The 20560-nt window shown below is 38.3% G+C and overlaps 1 protein-coding gene and 2 long non-coding RNA genes across 7 annotated transcripts in view; 1 reads left to right on the top strand and 2 right to left on the bottom strand.

The window, feature by feature from the left end:
• The window catches only part of LOC111342746 (uncharacterized), a 59434-nt gene that overhangs the window by 21113 nt on the left and 17761 nt on the right, over positions 1-20560 (top strand). For 4 of the 5 annotated variants that reach the window (XM_088747498.1, XM_088747501.1, XM_088747500.1 and 1 more), the window contains exons 1-4: positions 1927-3399; positions 10129-10218; positions 18618-19736; positions 20030-20104. The exons of the other annotated variant lie outside the window; for it this stretch is intronic. In XM_088747498.1, the coding sequence (XP_088603624.1) occupies positions 2157-3399; positions 10129-10218; positions 18618-19736; positions 20030-20104 (2527 nt within the window). In that variant the 5' untranslated portion in view covers positions 1927-2156. Of the gene's footprint in view, positions 1-1926; positions 3400-10128; positions 10219-18617; positions 19737-20029; positions 20105-20560 lie in introns of those variants that run through there. 5 annotated transcript variants of the gene reach the window in all.
• On the bottom strand, positions 3406-7021 carry LOC148737318 (uncharacterized). Its single transcript, XR_015996243.1, has 5 exons — positions 6030-7021; positions 5624-5692; positions 4998-5072; positions 3926-4000; positions 3406-3651 (listed from the first exon to the last, which is right to left on the bottom strand). It is a non-coding gene; the product is annotated as an uncharacterized LOC148737318 (long non-coding RNA).
• On the bottom strand, positions 15626-18071 carry LOC148737319 (uncharacterized). Its single transcript, XR_015996249.1, has 3 exons — positions 17424-18071; positions 16686-16712; positions 15626-16104 (listed from the first exon to the last, which is right to left on the bottom strand). It is a non-coding gene; the product is annotated as an uncharacterized LOC148737319 (long non-coding RNA).

Genomic DNA, 20560 nt, shown 5'->3' on the forward strand with positions numbered 1-20560 from the left:
CAGCGCTTTGGACAATTAGTGGATTTTAGCGCTATATAAATAAAATTATTATTATTATTTTTATTATTATTATTATTTCGGAAAAATCACTCAACATCGCATGCGCTAATTCATTTGGTAAATAAAATTGCATCTGCAATCGACCAACACCAAACAACGGTGAGTGTTTTCCTAGATCTTTCCAAAGCATTCGACACTCTCGACAACCAAATCTTGTTTGCCAAATTGGAGCACTATGGTATCCGTGACGGGGCTCTGCAGTGGTTTAAAAGCTACTTCTTTCCGCCGTCAATTTGTCCAATTCAATCAAGCTTGCTCTCCGATGCAAACCATCAAGTGTGGTGTCCCTCAAGGTTCAATTTTAGGCCCACTATTGTTTATTCCATAGATTAATGAGCTTCCTAATGCCTCTGAATTATCTGAATTATTATTATACCTCTACTTTTCGCTGATGACACCAGTATCTTTTATTCTCACTGAAATGTACATTGCTTAGAATCCATACTTAATGATGAACTCCAAAACATTGATGTTTGGCTAAAATGTAACAAGCTTTCAGTTAATATAAAGAAAACCAACTATATAATTTTTAAACCCAGACAGAAGAAATTTAACTCCAGCATTTCCCTCTCCTTCGGAGGTAAACCCCTACAACAAGCTTATGTAACTAAATTCCTTGGTGTCTATATTGACAATCATATCACCTGGAAATACCATATCAGCTATGCATGTAAACAAATCGCTAAATCAATAGGTACTATATTTAGGTCTCGCTTTCCCTACCCTCTGCAACCAAACTCACTTTGTATTACACCTTAGTTTATCCTTATATCGTCTATTTTAACTCCGCCTGGTCGTGCACATACGTATAACTTAAATATGATTTATCATTTGCAAAAGCGGGCTGTGCGGGCTATCACGAACTCAGACTATTGAGACCAACTCTGCCCCTTTTTTCTCCAAACTAGGAATTTTAGATATTTTTCTATGTCAATACGTTTGAAATCGCCAAATTTATGTTTTATTTAAAAAATAACTTATTGCCCCCATTGCTTCTCGATCTTTTTGTAAAGAATAGCCAGATTCACAACTATGGTACCAGAACAGCCAGTAATTATCGAACGCATTTGTGCCGTACAAATGTCAAGCAGTTTAAAATTCTCTACCAAGGCCCTAAAATTTGGAACTCTCTCCCTATTTCAGTCACTCGCTTGTCAAACTTTCTCAGCTTTAAAACGAAATTGCAAGACTTTTTACTTAAATAATCACTGAATTGGCCAAGCCGCACAATCGCAGCACTTTTTCTTCACTCAATTTATTATTGTAAGTGAGGTTGCTCTCCCATAAGCCTGGTGGCTTGTTGGGTCTCCTCGCCAACTGTTATCGCTGTAATTAAATATTTTTTAATTGTTAAAATAAAGCAAATAAAGATGATGATGATGATGAAGATGAATGCGCCTCCAAAACATCTTTCACGGACAAAACAAAGAGCCACATCCGTCTCATATCAAACTGAATGCCACCGGTTTAGCATTCTGTTGCCCTTTAGAGCTAGCCCGCAGAGATTACTTATGCAAGCATAGTTACTAGTCCCCTCTACTAACTATGATGCAAGTCATAAAAGAATTTGTAACGCAATGAAGTAACGGCGCTTAAAGAATTAAAACTGGTTTAACACATGATAAGCCAATCACTGTACGGAATTGATGTCAATCACGAGTCTTGTTATTAAATTATATCTGTCACTAAAGGTAACGCCTATTTACTAAAAAAAGCATTTTGAAAGAGAAATGTAAACCAGAAGCATTTCATTGGGCAAGTGATGATAGGTTTGGTTTCTTGTTGCCATGGATAATGTAATACCCATATTACGTGACCTAGATCAAGACATGGTTGAATGTCTTAGCTTTGTTGTGACGCTGTAACTAAATTCTGATCAATGTTGAAGCTCATTAGTATACGCTCAAGCTGAAGCTCTTGTAATGCTGCGAGTGGTGGGTTTATTTCGGTGGTAGGACAACTTTGAGCTCACCATAGGAATTTCTACAAGAACAGATACACTTCAAGTGAGGTTTGCGAAACGAAGCACAACTAGAAAGGCATGCGCGTAATCTTGGACGCGGCGATCTCGCCCGGCGGGGCTTTCTAATTTGGCGATGGATGATTTTGAAATCGAAGATGAAGTCTCGAGGCCTATCGATATTATGTTCGTCTGCAGTGAATGGGGCTCTAAAAAGGGAGGCCTCTCCACATTCAATAGAGAGTTCGCTGTGAACTTAGCGAAGAACTCTGTGGATAACATAAGAGTTCACTGCTATGTATGTGAGTGCACACAAGATGAAAAACAAGATGCGAGCAGACAGGGTGTCAATCTCATCCTTGCACGGCGCCCTCCAGGTTCCAGTGATCCACTTGAATCTATTAAAATTCCACCGCCTGAGCTGCCACATCCTGATGTCGTTGTGAGTCACGGACGGAAATTTGGTGGTGCTGCTTACTTCATTCGGAAGGTGACAAACTGCGTTGGGTGGGTGCATTTTGTTCACGTCTCCTGTGAAGATTTAGGAAAATACAAAGCAGAGGGTGACACCGCGGATGATGCAATCGCTGAAAACGAAGAGAAAAATAAACGAGAGTTGGAGCTATGCGAAGCAGCTGATCGAGTTGTTGCTGTTGGTATCGGTCTACAACTGAAATACATCAAACGAATTCCTCACATTATCGTCATCACACCAGGACTTTTTGAAAAGTTCGCTGGAATCCACCAGGAGAGACAGTTGGGCAGAGTTCCAAACGAGCGGCAGTTCAGCGTTTTTATGTTTGGTCGTGGAAGCTTTGAAGACTTTAGACTGAAAGGATACGACATCATTGGAAAGGCTGTTGCTTTACTTGGAAGGAAGTTTGAACTCACATTCGTTGGAGCACCCCTAAAAGAACACAGCAAGATAGAGAAGTGGTTTCTTGAAGAAACAGAAATAGCTCGTAATCAGTTAACGATTCGAGGCTTCTGCGATTCTGAAGATATGAAAAAGATGTTCCTTGAACCTGACCTTATCGCAATGCCGTCTCGCGCAGAGGGCTTCGGTCTGGTGGCGCTCGAAGGAATCTCAGCTGGGATCCCTGTTCTCATTTCTGGGGAATGTGGGATTGCTAAAGCATTAGAGCAAGTGGATGGTGGTAGGTCGGTGGTCGTATCGTCAGACTTTCCAGAGGAGTGGGCAAGAAGAATCCGTTTATTGTCAGAACAGACACCCGATGAAAGAAATGATCGAGCCCTAAAGCTAAAAGATCACTATGGAAACACTTATTCATGGAAGAAGGAATGTCAGAAATTTGAGAATGTGATCCAGGAATTAATAGAAAAGCATCATAAAACAGTTTCTTCAAACAATATGCCAGGTTGGTTGAAATTTGCAGACATATACTAATGACATTGTTATTTATAACATGGGCTTACGTTATTTTGCGAAACGAAACGAAACGAAACACTCCTTATAGGCAGCAAAAAACCCCCAATAATTTACCACATTCAGTTTTTATTTCATATCTGACAAATATTTACAGCAATAACACTCCTAATAACTCATATTAAAGTGCATAAAATCGACTTCCAAAGAAAATAGGAATTTATCATTGAAACCCAGGACTTTCCTGAAAAAAATAAGTTAAAAACACAAAATAAGCACAAAATAATGCAAAACTCGAGGTGAAAGTCACTTATCCTCATTAGCATAGGATATAGCAGATTATTTAGTAGCACAAGTTAATTATTAACATGTTAGCAACATTTCCTGAAAATCTGATAAAAAGGATAGATAGTAAATTATCTTATGAAGTTTTGTCAATCAAAAGAAATTAACCGAAAAAAAACAACATTCGGTTTTGAATCAATATCTCCAGAAATATTTACAGCAGTAACACCTACCATATCTCATGTTGAAGTGTATAAAACGGGCTTCTAAGAACAATATAAATTTTATGATTAAAACCCAGGACTTTCCTGAAAAAATAGTTTAAAAGACAAAATAAGTAAGAAATAGTGTAAAACTTGAAGTTAAAGTCGCTTATCCTCATAAGTATAGGTTACTGAGGATTATTTGATAGTAAAAGTTAATTATCAACATATAAGCAACACCTCATGAAAATCTAATAAAAAAGAATAAATAGTGCATTTTCTACGAATTTTTATTTGCGCTCATGTCATTCAAAAGAAATTAATCAAAAAAATGCAACATTCGGTTTTGAATTAACGTCTTCGCAAATATTTACAACAGTAACAACTACCATATCTCATTTTAAAGTGTATAAAATAGGCTTTTCAAAAAAATATAAAATTCATCATTAAAGCTCAGGACTTTCCTAAAAAAATAAATTTAAAAGACAAAATAAGTAAGAGATAGTGTAAAACTTGAGGTAAAAGTCACTTGTCCTCATAAGTATAGGTTACTGAGGATTATTTGATAGTAAAAGTTGGTTATTAACATGTAAGCAACATTTCCTGAAGATCTGATAAAGAAAGAATAAGTAGTAAATGTTTTTGGAATTTTCCTGTGCTTCCATGTCATTCAAAAGAAATTTATAAAAGAAAACGCAATATTCAGTTTTGAATTACATCTCAACAAATATTTACAGTAGTAACACGCACTAGATCCCATTTTGAAGTGGATAAAGTGGGTTTTTCAGGAAAATATGAATTTCATTGTTAAAACCCAGAACTTTCCTCAAGAAATAAATTTTAAAGATGAAATAAGTGAGAAATTGTGCAACATTTGAGGTAAAAGTCACATATCCTCATAAGTATGGGTTACTGAGGATCATTTGATAAAAAAATATAATTATTAACATATAAGCAACATTTCCTGAAAATCTGAAAGCAAAAGAATAAACAGTATTTTCTTTTATGAATTATTATAAGCGCCCATGTCAAAAACGCAACAATCGTCCACACTTAGTTTTGAATTAATATCTACACAAAAATTTACAGCAGTAACACCTACTATATCTCATTTTGAAGGGTATAAAAAGGGATTCTCAGAAGAGTATAAACTTCATCATTACATCTCAGGGCTTTCCTAAAAAAAATAAATTTAAAAGACAAAATAAGTAAGAAATGGTGTAAAACTTGAAGGAAAAGTCACTTGTCCTCATAACTATAGGTTACTGAGGATTATTTGATAGTATAAGCTAACTATTAACATGTCAGCAACATTTCTTGAAAATCTGATAAAGAGTCAATAGTAAGTTTTTTTGGAATTTTTCAATGCTTCCTTGTCATTTAAAAGAAATAATCCAAATGAAAGATTTTGTCACGAAACTCAACTTTATAACAGGAGGGTGGGCCCTGATATGTTACAAAGTGAATGAATTTGCCTTTCAACATCTCTCCTAAATAATGGGAGACCTGTATGAGAAGACCAGACCTAAATCACAACTATTCCCATCGACAAAGGTGAAAGCAACAAGGTATAACTTTCTAAATTTTTTGGTGTTTTGCAGCACCAGGACCGTTACACAAACATAAATATAAGTTTTCTTGATAAAGTCCATATATCCCATTGATAAACCAAGTTATACAGAAAGTAAAATAAAAAAATATTTTCTTCATTTCAAAACATTTACTCACCAAGAGGAGCGGCAGAACTAACAGAGGGAATTGGACAGGCAGCAGCGGAAGGAAAAGAGGAACCAGCAACTACACATTCAAACCAAAATATAATTTTCAATGAACAAATAATCATCAACCTTGAGATACTGATATCCTAGACAAATTCACGTTCATCTAGGGCACACGCATTCGAAAATTATACTTGTTATTTTCATTTGTTATTCAAAATTTTGCCAGTTGACCCCGAGTTATAAATATAACTGTCAACAGGAGCCATATTGGGTTCCTCAGCCAAACCGCAAGCCTCTTCCGGTCGCTCGTTAACTTCTCATTTTCAACTTCTCCTTGGCTAAAAATATCAAATTTGAAATGTTTATAGTCCGTATGTTACTCAAAATGAACCAAATGAAAGATCGATACTAACCTAGATCGCCAAATCGCCAACGAATTGCACGCAACCGACGCGACCGAAAAATGCATTTCCATAGTAACACATGATATCGATATCGCGTACGCATTCAGTTTCGCTTCTCCAAATAGCATAAATAACATAAGTAGCATCGCGTGCGACCGCTAAAAACCTGCTTTTATCGTATATTACTGAGTTTTAGAGTCCCAAAGATCGATTTATAATCGAACTTTAAAGAACTGCACAAGAAATCAACCGCCTCCCGGTTAGCTCAATTGATAGAGCGCTGGACTGATGTGCTGGAGGTCGAGGGTTCGGGCCCTGGCCGGACCAACACTCAAGGTCTTAAAATGATTGAGAAGAATATGCTGCCTTTCTATGACATCAAGAAATGGCTTAGATATTCTAGTCTTCTCGGATAGGGACGAATAAATGGAGGTCCCGTCTCCTGCAGGGTTAGAGGTAGGAGACGTTAGTTTCCCACGCACGAGATTACTATGTGATGGATGTCCTCCCCTGGGGTGGGATGGGTGGGTATTGTCTTGCGATTATATGAGCCTCTGGCTCGGGCAATGTGGGCAACCATGCCCCACGCAAAGACATTAAACTTACAAAATCACAACCCCGAGGCGAAAAACTTCGCATTTTAAGACCAGACGTTCGATGGCGACCACGTGGTCGATGGCGATCGTTTCGCAATAGCCTTTATTGACTTTTTACCTCGATCTCCCACTCTCAGTTTCTCGCTGCCGATCCAGATAACTTTCTTCTCCACTTTCCATCCCATCAGCGGTGTCTTCATCATAACAGACCTTCTCTAACATCATTTTCAGCCAGGCAAGCATCACACGCGTGTTCGATGGTGTAACTGAAACTTTTCAAAAACGCGTTGTGTGACTTGAATTCAACTTTGGTTCACGAAACTCGGTAAATAGGCTGAGTTTTCACTAGGCCGTCGATTAACTAGCTGAACATTCTTTCTGGGTGTTTGTTTACAAACCAACATATACTAGTTAAACTTGACATCTGTTTTCACTGTGAATTGTAAACCGTTTACTCAGAAGATTCAAATTACAAAAGCGCGCAACTTCGAAAAAATGGCGGGAAACGAAGCATTTTTAATGACTTCTCTTGTACTGATTCTCGCCATATTTCTTCGAAGGAGACGAGGTTTCTTTCAGAGGATGTGACTTATGTTTCGACAAATGGAGAGGATGCGATGGATTGTGTTAATTCGGACAATCCAGCAGCAAAACACCCGCTATCGCTCAAAAGCAGGTACTGCGGGTTCTGCATACCGCCACCATGAAATAAGTAAGGTCCTGACCGAGGAACTGAGGGATCTAATGACGCCAGAGGAATTGTAAATTGGAACGGGAAGGTATTACGAGTGAATTCGTCTGCCATTTCAAAACTAAAGTGAACCACATGGTGAGCGCGAGCGACTGAAAATATTTGGCAGTTCACGATTTGCCAGGCATCTGTCACTACCAGCAATAGGATTGGCTGCGGCATTTACCAGGACAAGTTATACCATCTCGCGAGGTAGTATAACTCTGCAGGAATTTCCGGTCATAAAGGCGAGATAATCCCTTGTTTTTTCATTTGAAAACAGCTTGCATTCTTAACTCGCTTAACTTAGGACAAGCTGTTTTCACTGAACTACCGGACTTTTCCGACCTTAACAAGTCAAACTTGTCCTAGTGAAAATACAGTCATAATTGGTTAAATAGTCATAAATCGGCTGTGTTTTCACTAGGACAAGTTTAACTAGTTAAAGTCGGAAACGTCCGGAAGTTCAGTGAAAACAGCTTGTCCTAAGTTAAGCGAGTTAAAAATGGAAGCTGTCTTCACTTGAAAAAACAAGCGATTATCTCGCTTTTATCACCGGACATTCCTGCTGAGTTATACTACCTCGCGAGATGGTATAACTTGTCCTGGTAAATGACGCAGCCAATCACATTGCCGGTAGTAACAGATGCCTTCCGAATCGTGAACTGCCAAATATTTTCCAGTCGCTCGCGCTCACCTCTTGGTTCACTTTGGTTTTGAAATGGCAGACGAATTCACTCGTAATAATACCTAAATTTGTTGAAATCATTAGCTCTTCTCATCAATGCAGAGCAGAATTCGTCCTTGAAATTCCTGGCAGTACATCAGCCGATCCCAAACGTTAATCCACGGTTCTATACGAATTTCCAGTAGCTAATCTCCACAGAGCAAAAGCCACCCGCTTCTCCACGGTGATTGCTTTCCGAAGAATTGTATTCTGCCGCATTAACTGAGGGCCAACGAGACCACAAATGTATTCGAATGTATCCCTACTTACCCTGCAGTGCTCGCCATAGATGATCTTGATGTCGGTTTAAAACTAGAGGAGCTGTTCAAACCAAAACTGTAGTCTTGGATAAACCAACACTGTCTTGTGCTTACGACGGTAGCGGGTGTTTTGCTGCTGTATTGTCCGGATTAACACAATCTGTCGCATCCTCTCCATTTGTCGAGACATTAGTCGCATCCTCTGAAAGAAACGTCGTCTCCTTTGAAGAAATATGGCGGAAATCAGTACAAGAGAAGTCATTAAAAATGTTTCGTCTCCCGCCATTTTTTCAAAGTTGCGCGCTTTTGTAATTTGAATCTTCTGAGTAAACGGCTTAAATTTCACAGTGAGAACAGATGTCAAGTTTAACTAGTAAATGTCGGTCTGTAAACAAACACCCAGAAAGAATGTTCAGCTAGTTAATCCGCCTAGTGAAAACACAGCCATCATACACACCAAATTCGGAGGAAATCGGAAGTAACGCATTACCGTACGAGTCACCGGAAGTTATCGTCGTAATTACGGCGATAATTGCAGGGGCTGCCGGTAGAGGTTAATCCATAAGGAAATTACCATTCACCGAGCTAACGATACCACTAAGATTTATTCCTTCTTTTCGAAACCTGTCCTCGCTAGATGCCTTGTTTCGCAAGGTATCTATCAATCGGCCGATATTGGTAATTTGCGAAACAAGGCATCTAGCGAAAACAGTTTTCGAAGAGAGGGAATAGTTTCTTGTCGCGTCTGTAAGCAAGTATTTGCTTTATCTAACAAGATAATTTTCGGGAGCAGAGCGCCTAAAGAAATTGTCTTTGAACCTTCTTTCGTTTCGTTTCGTTTCGAAAAATACCATAAGCCGGCCGTTATTGATATTCTGCGAAACAAGGCATCTAGCGAGAACAGTTTTCGAAGAGAGGGAATAGTTTCTTGTCGCGTCTGTAAGCAAGTATTTGCTTTATCTAACAAGATAATTTTCGGGAGCAGAGCGCCTAAAGAAATTGTCTGCGAACCTTGTTTCGTCAATTGCCGATCGGCCGTTATTGGTATTTTGCGAAACAAGCCATCTAGTGAGAAAATGCCGACGTCTGTTCTCAATCTTAACAACATCTCATTGTAACAAACCTGTAATTCAGCTCTCTGCAAAAGGTTTGAATAAGCATCATATTAGTAACGCCTAAAGAAATTGTCTGCGAACCTTGTTTCGTCGATTACCAATCGGCCGTTATTGGTATTTTGCGAAACAAGGCATCTAGCGAGGACAGGTTTCGAAGAGAAGGAATAAATCTTCGTAGTATCGTTACCTCGGTGAACGGTAATTTCCTTATCGATTAATGCTTCGTTTCGTTTAGTTTCGTTCCGCAAAATACCGTAAGCCTATAACACGTACATAGAATGCATCACTTGATTGGTCAATCTGCCTTTGAAATCTATGTATAATGGGACTATAAAGTACCACTTTAAAAATAACAACTTTTAACTGATTTGATTGCTTGTTCAGTAAAATTAGCTGTTGGTTTTATTGGTATATAAGTTCAAAAATAGAGTTTATACACGCTAGTTATTCATAGGTACAACACACACACGAAAAAAAAATAGAAGAAAGGCTGATTGTCATTCATAACTGGTTTCTTTAAAAACCACTTACATAGTTTACCCATAAGGAGCTCAGATGCACATGTAATTTTTAAATTAGGCCTGATCTCATCCTAGGTAAACATATTTCTGATGAAGTCATGATCCCCTGGAAGCATTTTTCAATACAATTATTGACTGAAATCTTGAATCCCCATATAGATACTGCTAACAATGTGAAAATCCCAGCTTTACCATCGCAAAAGAAAAGAAGACCTTTTCAAGGAAGGATGAAAGGAGTTGCTCAAACAGGTGCTTTTTATTTCAGTATCAATACAGTGTTATACATGAATGCCTTGGTGTTTATGTATTTTATGGTTTCAGATGTGCCTGTAAATTCATTCCAAATGTAACTGTTTGCATTGAATGCAACATCATGTCTCTTTCACTTATTTAATACTACCAGAAAGGTTACAAAGTTGATGTGAAAAATCATTTGTCAGTCAAGAACAATTTGTTTCCTCTTTGAACCTTATCATGTAAAATTGGACCAAAAACTAGTTTTGTCGATTAATATTGCTTTAAAATTGTTCATGGTGTTGGTACATTTCTACGGCTCCTTTTTCTATGCATTTAATACCTGATGGAACTTCGTCGATGGAACACCAAATTGGATCATAATCATGGACCTTCCTTATTTGACTTTACCTCCTTCAAGGTCTGTCAGGAGGTTATTGATAAAATACTTCCCAATGACTTGTGGTTAAAGATATGTAAAACATTGCCAAAATATATCAGCAATTTTATAGAAGAGGCAATGGAAACCACTTGATTTAATGTAAACTTCCTAAGATAAAAAAGAGATTAAAACAAATGAAACAAAAGCTCGGAAATGAATTACAAGCAAAGTGACTGAAACCAACACATAGTTACTGAGCCAAAACTAGATCGTGATGTGATTTACTGGATCATATTCTTTCAAAGTGTAATTTATTTTGATTCACTTTTGCAAGGATAGTTTTCGCATGTTCGCACCTGTTGGGGAAGTTTCTTCATCAAGAAGAGATAGCAAACTTTGTAAGCTTGCAAAACAAATATCTTAGTAACCCATTTGGATGTGTGTCTAGTGTGTCACTCCTGCATGACGAGCTTTGCCCACCAAAAAAATTTATGCAAATTAGGCTAAGCCGGATCTGAGTTCCGCCTGGCAATTATTAACTGTAAGAGAAGATCTCAGTTCGCGCCCACAGCACGTTCAAGGTGTTGCGGATGAAGTTTCTGTAATTACTTTTTGGCACTTTTCGGCGTCAAAATTGCATAGTTTGGGTAACCCAAAACCCTTAAGCTGACCTTTCTTGTCATAACACGAATGTTTTCCAGAAAGGGACACGCGGTAATGTCGGTGTCTCTCGTGTGCAGGCATTTTTCCAGGTAAAACCCTCGCTTGGAATCAACTCATGTTTAATTTAACGCTCCTTTCATGCGCACAATGTAAGCCAAAGCAATTTTATAGTTAAACGTAAAGATCAGAATATTTTCTTCTAAGGATGATAAATGATCGACGCTGAACTAAATTATACATTGAAGAAAATGCAAAACGGCATAACATGTAAAAGAGGAAATTTGGAAAAATACGAAGTTACGGAAACCACGAAAATCTTCGATTTTTAAGAAAGGAAATTTTTATAATTCCAAGCTAAGTAAGCTTTTCTAGTGTTTCATTCTTTAAGGCTTTGTGTAGAGCGGGGCCTTTGTTTTATAAACCGTAAAACTTAGTGACAAGTCGAAAGGGCTCGCTCTTGGTTATGATACCAAAGAGTAGAGGGACACCACGGTGATCTTCCAGGTGTTTGATCATCGTCGCCGCTCGTGGTGTACTTCGCTACTTAGGTGAGCGAGATCGACGTTCTTCCTCTCTTTAATTTTGACTGCTGTGTGAAAGACCTGATCCTTACAATGAAAAACGGTCGATTGTGCTTTTTCAGTGGCGGCGTTAACGCTCGTCCATATTCAGCGCTTATCCTAAACATGCATGGCATCTCTAGCTATCTACAAGACACGCTGCGATGTATTAGTCGTCCATGTTCAACACAACAACTGCGCTAGTGAGATAGAGAATTGAAAGATCACATTGTTGCGCTCGAAGAAGTGCGCTAAGTTTGCCAAGTTCTACAATGGACAACAGATCGTACGGCCTCCCGCAAGAATAAGGACAAGGTCTATCAGTTACAAGAAATGGATAAGTGGAATTGTAAAAAGTTTTAATTCGTCCGGGCATCGAAAGGCCGATGGTATGTAATTTTGCTCTTTTCCGTTCTTCACACACTGGAATAGCTGTTAAAATTAAATTTAATTGCGGGTTGTGCAGTCAAAATATAACGTCGCCCAACATGGTTTTAGTTAAACCAGTGTCTTCTGAGGCGCTTCCACCAAAATAATTTAGAAGGGAACAACAGCGCTAACCGATTTAATATCTTCTCAAGAACATGTCAAAGTCTATTAAAACGCAGAAATTAAAAATAGTAAGAATTCGTGGTTCATGTTAAAAATCATTAAAGAACAGTTCTCAGTTTGGCTCGATAGTGCTGTCACTTTGCACTAGTTGTTCATAGTGACTTACTCATTACTTTCAGTATTTGTTCGAGCTTTTCTTCGACGAAATAGGGGACATACAAGAAATCGCAATTCACCTCTAAAACAAACATAATAAGCTCTCCCAATTGGACACCAGATATGACTTCGTAGTAATAATTGCGTTGTACGCGAAGTTGCAGTGTGAGAAAAATGAGTGAGGAAAATAATTCTAAGTGCTGTACAGCGCGGTTTTTAACATAGATTACCTAGCTAAATGACCTGCTTGTCTTAGATATTTATGATAATATAGGAAGGTCCCCAAGGAATACTAATAACCCGGCGTGTAATTTTGTGATTGACAAAACCTGATAACTCAGGTTTATGTTTGAAAGGGCAAATCATTTAGTACATTTCACTCAAGAAGTAAATAATCTCTTAACTTTCGTAATTATTATTTTGGTTTCAGGCAAATGGTGTCGAGTTGAAAGATACTAAGTTCCTGAAACATACATCCAAGCTTTGTTAGCAGGCATGCCGAATGCTTTTATAAACGTGCGAGGGTAAAAATACATTTGCGGCCCCCTGTATGGAGAGAAAAATCCAAAGTTTTTTATTACAGGGATGGTAGAGTGAATGATGTTATTTCCGGTCTGAGTCATCAAAGTTCTGTACCATTAGAGTTAAGAAAGGCTGTCGGGGGAATATGGAGGTTGCTGCAAGTAGTAGCTGTTAAACTCTCAACAAGCTTTACAGGCGGCCAATTAAAGAGCATGGGGCAAGAAATCAAGCACGATTCTCACCCAGTAAACTAAAATGGTTGTTGGAAATTGAGATGGACGAGCAACCAGAGAATTTGAAGTAATCTGGTGGCCTGATCTTTTCTCAGGCACTAAAAATAGGAAACTGACCTTGCGATTTTATGTTCCTAAAGTGATACTTTGATTTCAATGATGTGTAGTACACAGTCTAGTTGACTTGTTCGTTATGTTTCCATAAATTTAGTAGCTGTTTCTTGGCAGTTTTTGTAAGTTTGTTTTAAAAAACGATAAAATCTGTTTTGCATTTAGAGGAACAAACTTGTCTGTAGAAGGCTAAGATTAAACCCTGAATACAGCAAAATGACCCTGTAATATTAATGCAATTCATGTCTAGCTGGGCGCACAATACTCTGATGCCCTTCATTCTGTTGTAACCAAATTCAGAGCAAAAAAAAACACCTGGAGAAACTCTTAGAGGGATAATATCTGTGGACTTTCATCATTTCTATGGTCATCAGGAATGACAGAATAAAGCAGTAACTGTTCACAAAGTCTTAATTCACTTAACTGAAAGAATAATGAGTTGGAGGGAACTATAGATCATTTTTTTCCAAGCATCTCTAATAACTCATGATGGAAATAGTAATAACATTGATAACAATAATAATGATAATAATGATAATAATGATAATAATAATAATAATAACAATGATAACAATAATAATGATAATAATAATAATGATAAAAATATTTACAATAGTTAGAGAAATAATGTTCATTATCCTGATGGTTATAATTCCTATGATTATTTCCATTAATCTAATCATTAAATTATTATCATTCATATTACTATTATGATTATTTCAATGTTTATCTATGAACAAAATAGTGTTATTGTTAGTCTAGCTGATTGAGTATCCAAGTGATTGAAACTGGGGCAAAAACGAATTAAGAAAAGACAGAAAAACCCCAAAAACTGTTCAGGACTGCAATTCTTGAGTTGGCTCATTGTGAAAGGTTTTGGGACTTCATTAAGCTAGTGCTGTCTGTAGTGGGCCCTGTGTCAAAGAGAGAAGAGTAGCAGCTGAATTAATAATAATAATACTAAGGACAATGATAGCATTGATTGACCAAAGTCACCCTATAACTAATAACAGATGATACATGACAAGCAGCATAAGCAACACACTTTTCAAAACAAAAAGAGCAAGCTAAAACTGCCATCAGATAAAAATAACTGTCCATAAAAGACTGACAGCATAGAGCTGAAAAAAAAAAATGGGGACTGGTTCTGCCATCAGATAACAACAGTCCATAGACTGACCACCCAAGAGAAACAGAACAGATCGGTGGTTCTGCCATCAGATAACAACAGCCCATAATGGACTGACTACCCAAGAGAAACAGATCCACCTGTTAGTTCTGCCATCAGATAACAACAGTCCATGGACTAACTACCCAATAGAAACAGAACTAGGCAGGTGGTTTTGAATCAGAAAACAACTATTTAAGACCTCTGTACAATGTGTCTTAGAAAATCTTCTGCATTCTAACAATCTATTGAAGAGACAAACTATCAGAAACACTTGAATTTCTATTTGGGGGGAGGGGGGAGGAATTAAATGAAAATCTACTTGCCTCAGCATGCCATCCTCACTGAGCAGCCTATTTCAATTTGAAAATGATGATCACAATCATAAAGATAATGATAATGATAACAATAACAAATCATTATTATTATCATTTATATTACTATTATGCTTATTTCAATGTTTATCTATGAACAAAATGGTGTTATTGTTAGTCTAGCTGAATGAGTATCCAGGTAATTGAAACTGAGACAAAATAATCTCAAGAAAGGCCAGGAAAACCCCAAAAACTGTTCATGACTGCAATTCTTGAGTTGGCTCATTGTGAAAGGTTTTGGGACTTCATTAAGCTAGTGCTGTCTGTAGTGGGCCCTGTGGCAAAGAGAGAAGAGTAGCAGCTGAATTAACAATTATAATAATAATGAAGACAATGATAGCATTGATTGACCAAAGTGCCTCCGACTAATATCAGATGATACGTGACAAACAGCATAAGCAACACATTTTTCAAAACAAAAAGAGCAAGCTAAAACTGCCATCAGATAAAAATAACTGTCCATAAAAGACTGACAGCATAGAGCTGAAAAAAATAGGGACTGGTTCTGCCATCAGATAACAACAGTCCATAGACTGACTACCCAAGAGAAACAGAACAGATTGGTGGTTCTGCCATCAGATAACAACCGCCCATAATGGACTGACCACCCAAGAGAAACAGATCCACCTGTTAGTTCTGCCATCAGATAACAACAGTCCATGGACTAACTACCCAATAGAAACAGAACTAGGCAGGTGGTTTTGAATCAGAAAACAACTACTTAAGACAAGCCCTCTGTACAATGTGTCTTAGAAAATCTTCTGCATTCTAACAATCTATTGAAGAGACAAACTATCAGAAACACTTGAATTTCTATTTGGGGGGAGGGGGGAGGAATTAAATGAAAATCTACTTGCCTCAGCATGCCATCCTCACTGAGCAGCCTATTTCAATTTGAAAATGATGATCACAATCATAAAGATAATGATAATGATAACAATAACAAATCATTATTATTATCATTTATATCACTATTATGCTTATTTCAATGTTTATCTATGAACAAAATGGTGTTATTGTTAGTCTAGCTGAATGAGTATCCAAGTAATTGAAACTGAGACAAAATAATCTCAAGAAAAGCCAGGAAAACCCCAAAAACTGTTCATGACTGCAATTCTTGAGTTGGCTCATTGTGAAAGGTTTTGGGACTTCATTAAGCTAGTGCTGTCTGTAGTGGGCCCTGTGGCAAAGAGAGAAGAGTAGCAGCTGAATTAACAATTATAATAATAATGAAGACAATGATAGCATTGATTGACCAAAGTGCCTCCGACTAATATCAGATGATACGTGACAAACAGCATAAGCAACACATTTTTCAAAACAAAAAGAGCAAGCTAAAACTGCCATCAGATAAAAATAACTGTCCATAAAAGACTGACTGTATAGAGCTGAAAAAAATAGGGACTGGTTCTGCCATCAGATAACAACAGTCCATAGACTGACTACCCAAGAGAAACAGAACAGATTGGTGGTTCTGCCATCAGATAACAACCGCCCATAATGGACTGACCACCCAAGAGAAACAGATCCACCTGTTAGTTCTGCCATCAGATAACAACAGTCCATGGACTAACTACCCAAGAGCAACAGAACTAGGCAGGTGGTTTTGAATCAGAAAACAACTACTTAAGACAAGCCCTCTGTACAATGTGTCTTAGAAAATCTTCTGCATTCTAACAATCTATTGAAGAGAAAAACTATCAGAAACACTTGAATTTCTACTTGGGGGGAGGGGGGGTAAATAAATGAAAATCTACTTGCCTCAGCATGCCATCCTCATTGAGCAGCCTATTTCATTTTGAAAATGATTCAATCACAATCATGAAGATAATGATAACAATAACAAAAACAGTAATAATAATGATAATTATAATAATCATAACAATAACTACAACGACAAAGTCCGTGTTAGTCTGGCCTCTACCTTGCAGAAAATACAGCCCACCAACTGAAGCTGAATTCTTTAAAGGCATTGTGTTGCAATTGGTCATTGAGGCACTCAAGACACCTCACCACGACAAGGTACGAACATTGAGGTGGAAAAAAGGGTCTGTAAAATTGACTCCATGCTGATTCGAGATGAGAAATCTGTGTTCGAAGCTTCTTCAGTTCCACTCCAAGGGAATTTACTCTAGCTGATCTTTCGGTAAGTTAGGAAGCGAGCTCTTCGGAGTCGTGACTGAGTTTGGCGCCAAAAGATAAATTTTTCGCGCCTTCGGGCTCAAAGTCTAGCGTGGCGGAGTTCACCAGATTTACGATAGTCATAAATCCCGCACATTTAATAAGTTCGTCGGGCATTGTTTATTACGAAGAAGATAGACCAGCTATTAGACAGAACGTGAACACAACGTGAACGAGGTCGGGAATCCTGGCTAACCCCACTACTCCGAACGATGAGTTGGCCAGCTGAAGTTCCCGTGTCGCCACATTTTGGATTTCGTCGGGAAATATCTTAAATACATCGCATATGAAATATTTACGCAAAGGAACGTCACATACCTCTTTCAAAAGTAGATACCAATGCTTGCAAGGGTCAAGTGTGGCACTTGTAATCCTGCAAAGACTCTGCGTGGTTAAGTTAGCCGGTGGAAAGCCGCACGTCGAAAATCCGACTGCCTCTATGACTTCATTTCGAATGGTTTCGAAATCGAAAACATGATGCTTTTCGACATTTCGACATGAAAAATCTCGTCGAGGTTTAATATTACAATATTGGTAAGAATTTAACCAGGATACGAGGCCAAGTCGTGCGACCGCCACAGGTTTTGTTCCAAAACAATAACATCGTGTACTACGATCGCAAAGCGTGAACACTGATCGATCCACCAAGTAACGCAATACTGGAAATTCGATACGGTTGTTATTCAGGTCGTACGGCACATGAAAATTGCGATATCTTTTGTTACTGTTTTATGGCAAACCAAGCGAAAGAATCATACCTAAATAATCGAAAGAGAGGCTTTTCGAATACGGCGCCTCGCCGGTATTGCCTCTTCTGTGAAAAGGAAGGATCTTTGAAAGACTACGTGATTAAAAATGTCGTTATAAGGAAACAGGCAGAAACAGAGAAAACGCAGTATTTTATGACCATTACACGCACAACAAACTTCATTTCATTTCATGATTTTGATTTTCATCGCCAACAGATGACCCCGCGTTAACTGGCACGCAATCGCGTATCTCTCGTGGATTCGTGGGCGCTAATCTGTATAATTACATTGTGGTGTAATTAATGTGATGACAGCCACCCAACGCCTTCTTCCCCAAACCTCGGCATCAGTTTACGATGCCTGCTGAGAATTTTTTCCTTGAGCAAAGCTCGTCATGTTCCCCACAAATTCTTGATTACTGAGGTTTTGATAAGTTGAATCCTAGATTCTGTGCAGTGTATTGAGGATTGTTATGCTGCGTGATAACTAAAATTCAGAGGCTGAGTATTTCTATTTCATGACTTTGTGTGGTAGGAGAAGATAAAGGTTTAAAAAGGGGTCATTTTGTTTGCTGTAGGCTTGATTATTGCAGGATAAAGTCACATTCCTATAGATACATGTTATGTTAAGTCATATCCATTATTGTGCATCTTCATTCAAGTGAGCCACCACTACATTATTGAAAGCCACTCGCCTCTTTCTGTCCTTTATATACATTCATACACCTCTTCACAACTTTTTCTAAAGTTCCTAGTTATTTTAGGTGAAACTTCGGAGGGTGAAGAAAAAAAAGAATTTCATCCGTTGCACCTAGCTTCACTGAATGGCAGCATCACTGAAATGGAGGCTCTACTCTCTCTTGGATGTCCTGTTGACATAAGAGATAGCACAGGAAGAACACCACTAATGATCAGTGCATTCTATGACAAGATACATGCTGTCAGCTACTTACTAGAAAAGGGAGCAGATCCCTCTCTAGTCGATTGTGACGGATGGAATGCATTACATTTTTCTTCAAAGGGTGGCAACCTTGACATCATAAACCTCATTCTGAATTATATGCCTGATATTGAATCAAAGGATTGGAAAGGATGGACTCCACTAATGATCGCTGTTTCCGCTTCCTATGGAAAGCCTCAGATTGCAAGGTACCTTATTGAAAATGGCTCTGATCCTTCTCAAGAAGATCCTTCTGGATGGAACTCGTTACATTGTGCCTCACAGGGTGGGTGCCCGGATGTAATTGAGCTGCTTCTTCACTATGTGCCTGATATCGAAGCACGAACTGCTAAGGGTTGGACGCCCTTAATGAATGCTGCTGGTAATGGTAAACTAGAGGCGGCAAAGTATTTGCTTGCAAAGGGAGCAAATCCAACAGCAGAGGATGACAACGGGTGGAATGCATTACATTTTGCGTCATGGAGGGGTGACCCTCATATCATTGAGCTTATTTTTAGCCACATGCCTGATATTGATGCCACAAATTCTGATGGCTGGACACCTCTAATGGTCGCCGCATGCAATGGCAAGCTAGAGGCAGTCAGGTGCCTAATTAAAAATGGAGCAGATGCTTCGCTAGAGGATGATGAGCGATGGAATTCATTTCAATGTGCAGTGAAGGGTGGTAACCCTCAAATCATCGAAATCATCCTGAGTTACCTTTCTGAGACCTGTCACATGCCTGATGTTGACTCAAGATGTGTGGATGGCAGAACGCCTCTGATGATTGCCATTTCGTGTGGCAAGCTACAGGCTATAAAATACCTTCTTGAAATGGGAGCAGATCCATTATTAGAGGATAACGATAAATGTAATTCTTTGCATCATGCCTCAAAATGTGACCCAGGAATCATGAAGCTACTGCTGAGTCATGTGAGCAAAAGTGAGTCAAGCAACTACTAATAATTTGATGTTTGTCGATTAGATTAATCAATCTCAGGTGCTCAATTAAAGCTGCTGATTAAATGGTACACATCACTTGTGCTTCAGTTGTTTATTCTTGCCATATCAGCAAGAAGTTAATCGAAATGATTCTTCCAGTGCATTACACGCTTGAAGGTCATGTCCTGAATAAATCTAATGTCTGTAAGAAAATAAAAAGTGGCATCGATTTTAATGTAATTGTTGTTATATAGTGGAGACAACTGTGACATTTTTGGTTCTGGTTCTCTCCAGGACAAGATGAACCTTCACAAGTCTCAAATGAAAGACACAAAGAAGAACAAAACAAAAACAAAGCTTCAGTGACAGGTAAAATTAAGAAGCTTTCTATACATGCATAACACTCTGGTCATGTTAACCAGTGTAGAAAGGCGTTCGAAGGGATTTCTACTACTCGTCGTCTATCAAGTCATTTGATATTACCGTATGCAGGGGTTAACGTAAATGCTGTTCATGCAATCCACGCAATGCATACAGAATCAAAGGACAGCGTATATGACAATATGGTTTCATGAAAGCTGTAAATCATCTAATCAATTGATTAGCCGCTTGAATAGTCCTAATCATTATGGCCTCCAATTACCCTCACATGTATGCTCTCCGTCCAAGAATTAAGAACAACTTTTTTTCAAGACCATGTGAGAGTTTGCCCATCGACCGAAAAATGATTGTCCTCATATTTCAGTCGGAGATGCCTTATATAAAACTTAGAAACGTGGTAAGATTATTTTCCAGATTTGCCTCTTTATCCTAGAAAACTCACGA

Source organism: Stylophora pistillata, chromosome 2 (assembly GCF_964205215.1).
Source record: "Stylophora pistillata chromosome 2, jaStyPist1.2, whole genome shotgun sequence".
Lineage (NCBI taxonomy): Eukaryota > Metazoa > Cnidaria > Anthozoa > Scleractinia > Pocilloporidae > Stylophora > Stylophora pistillata.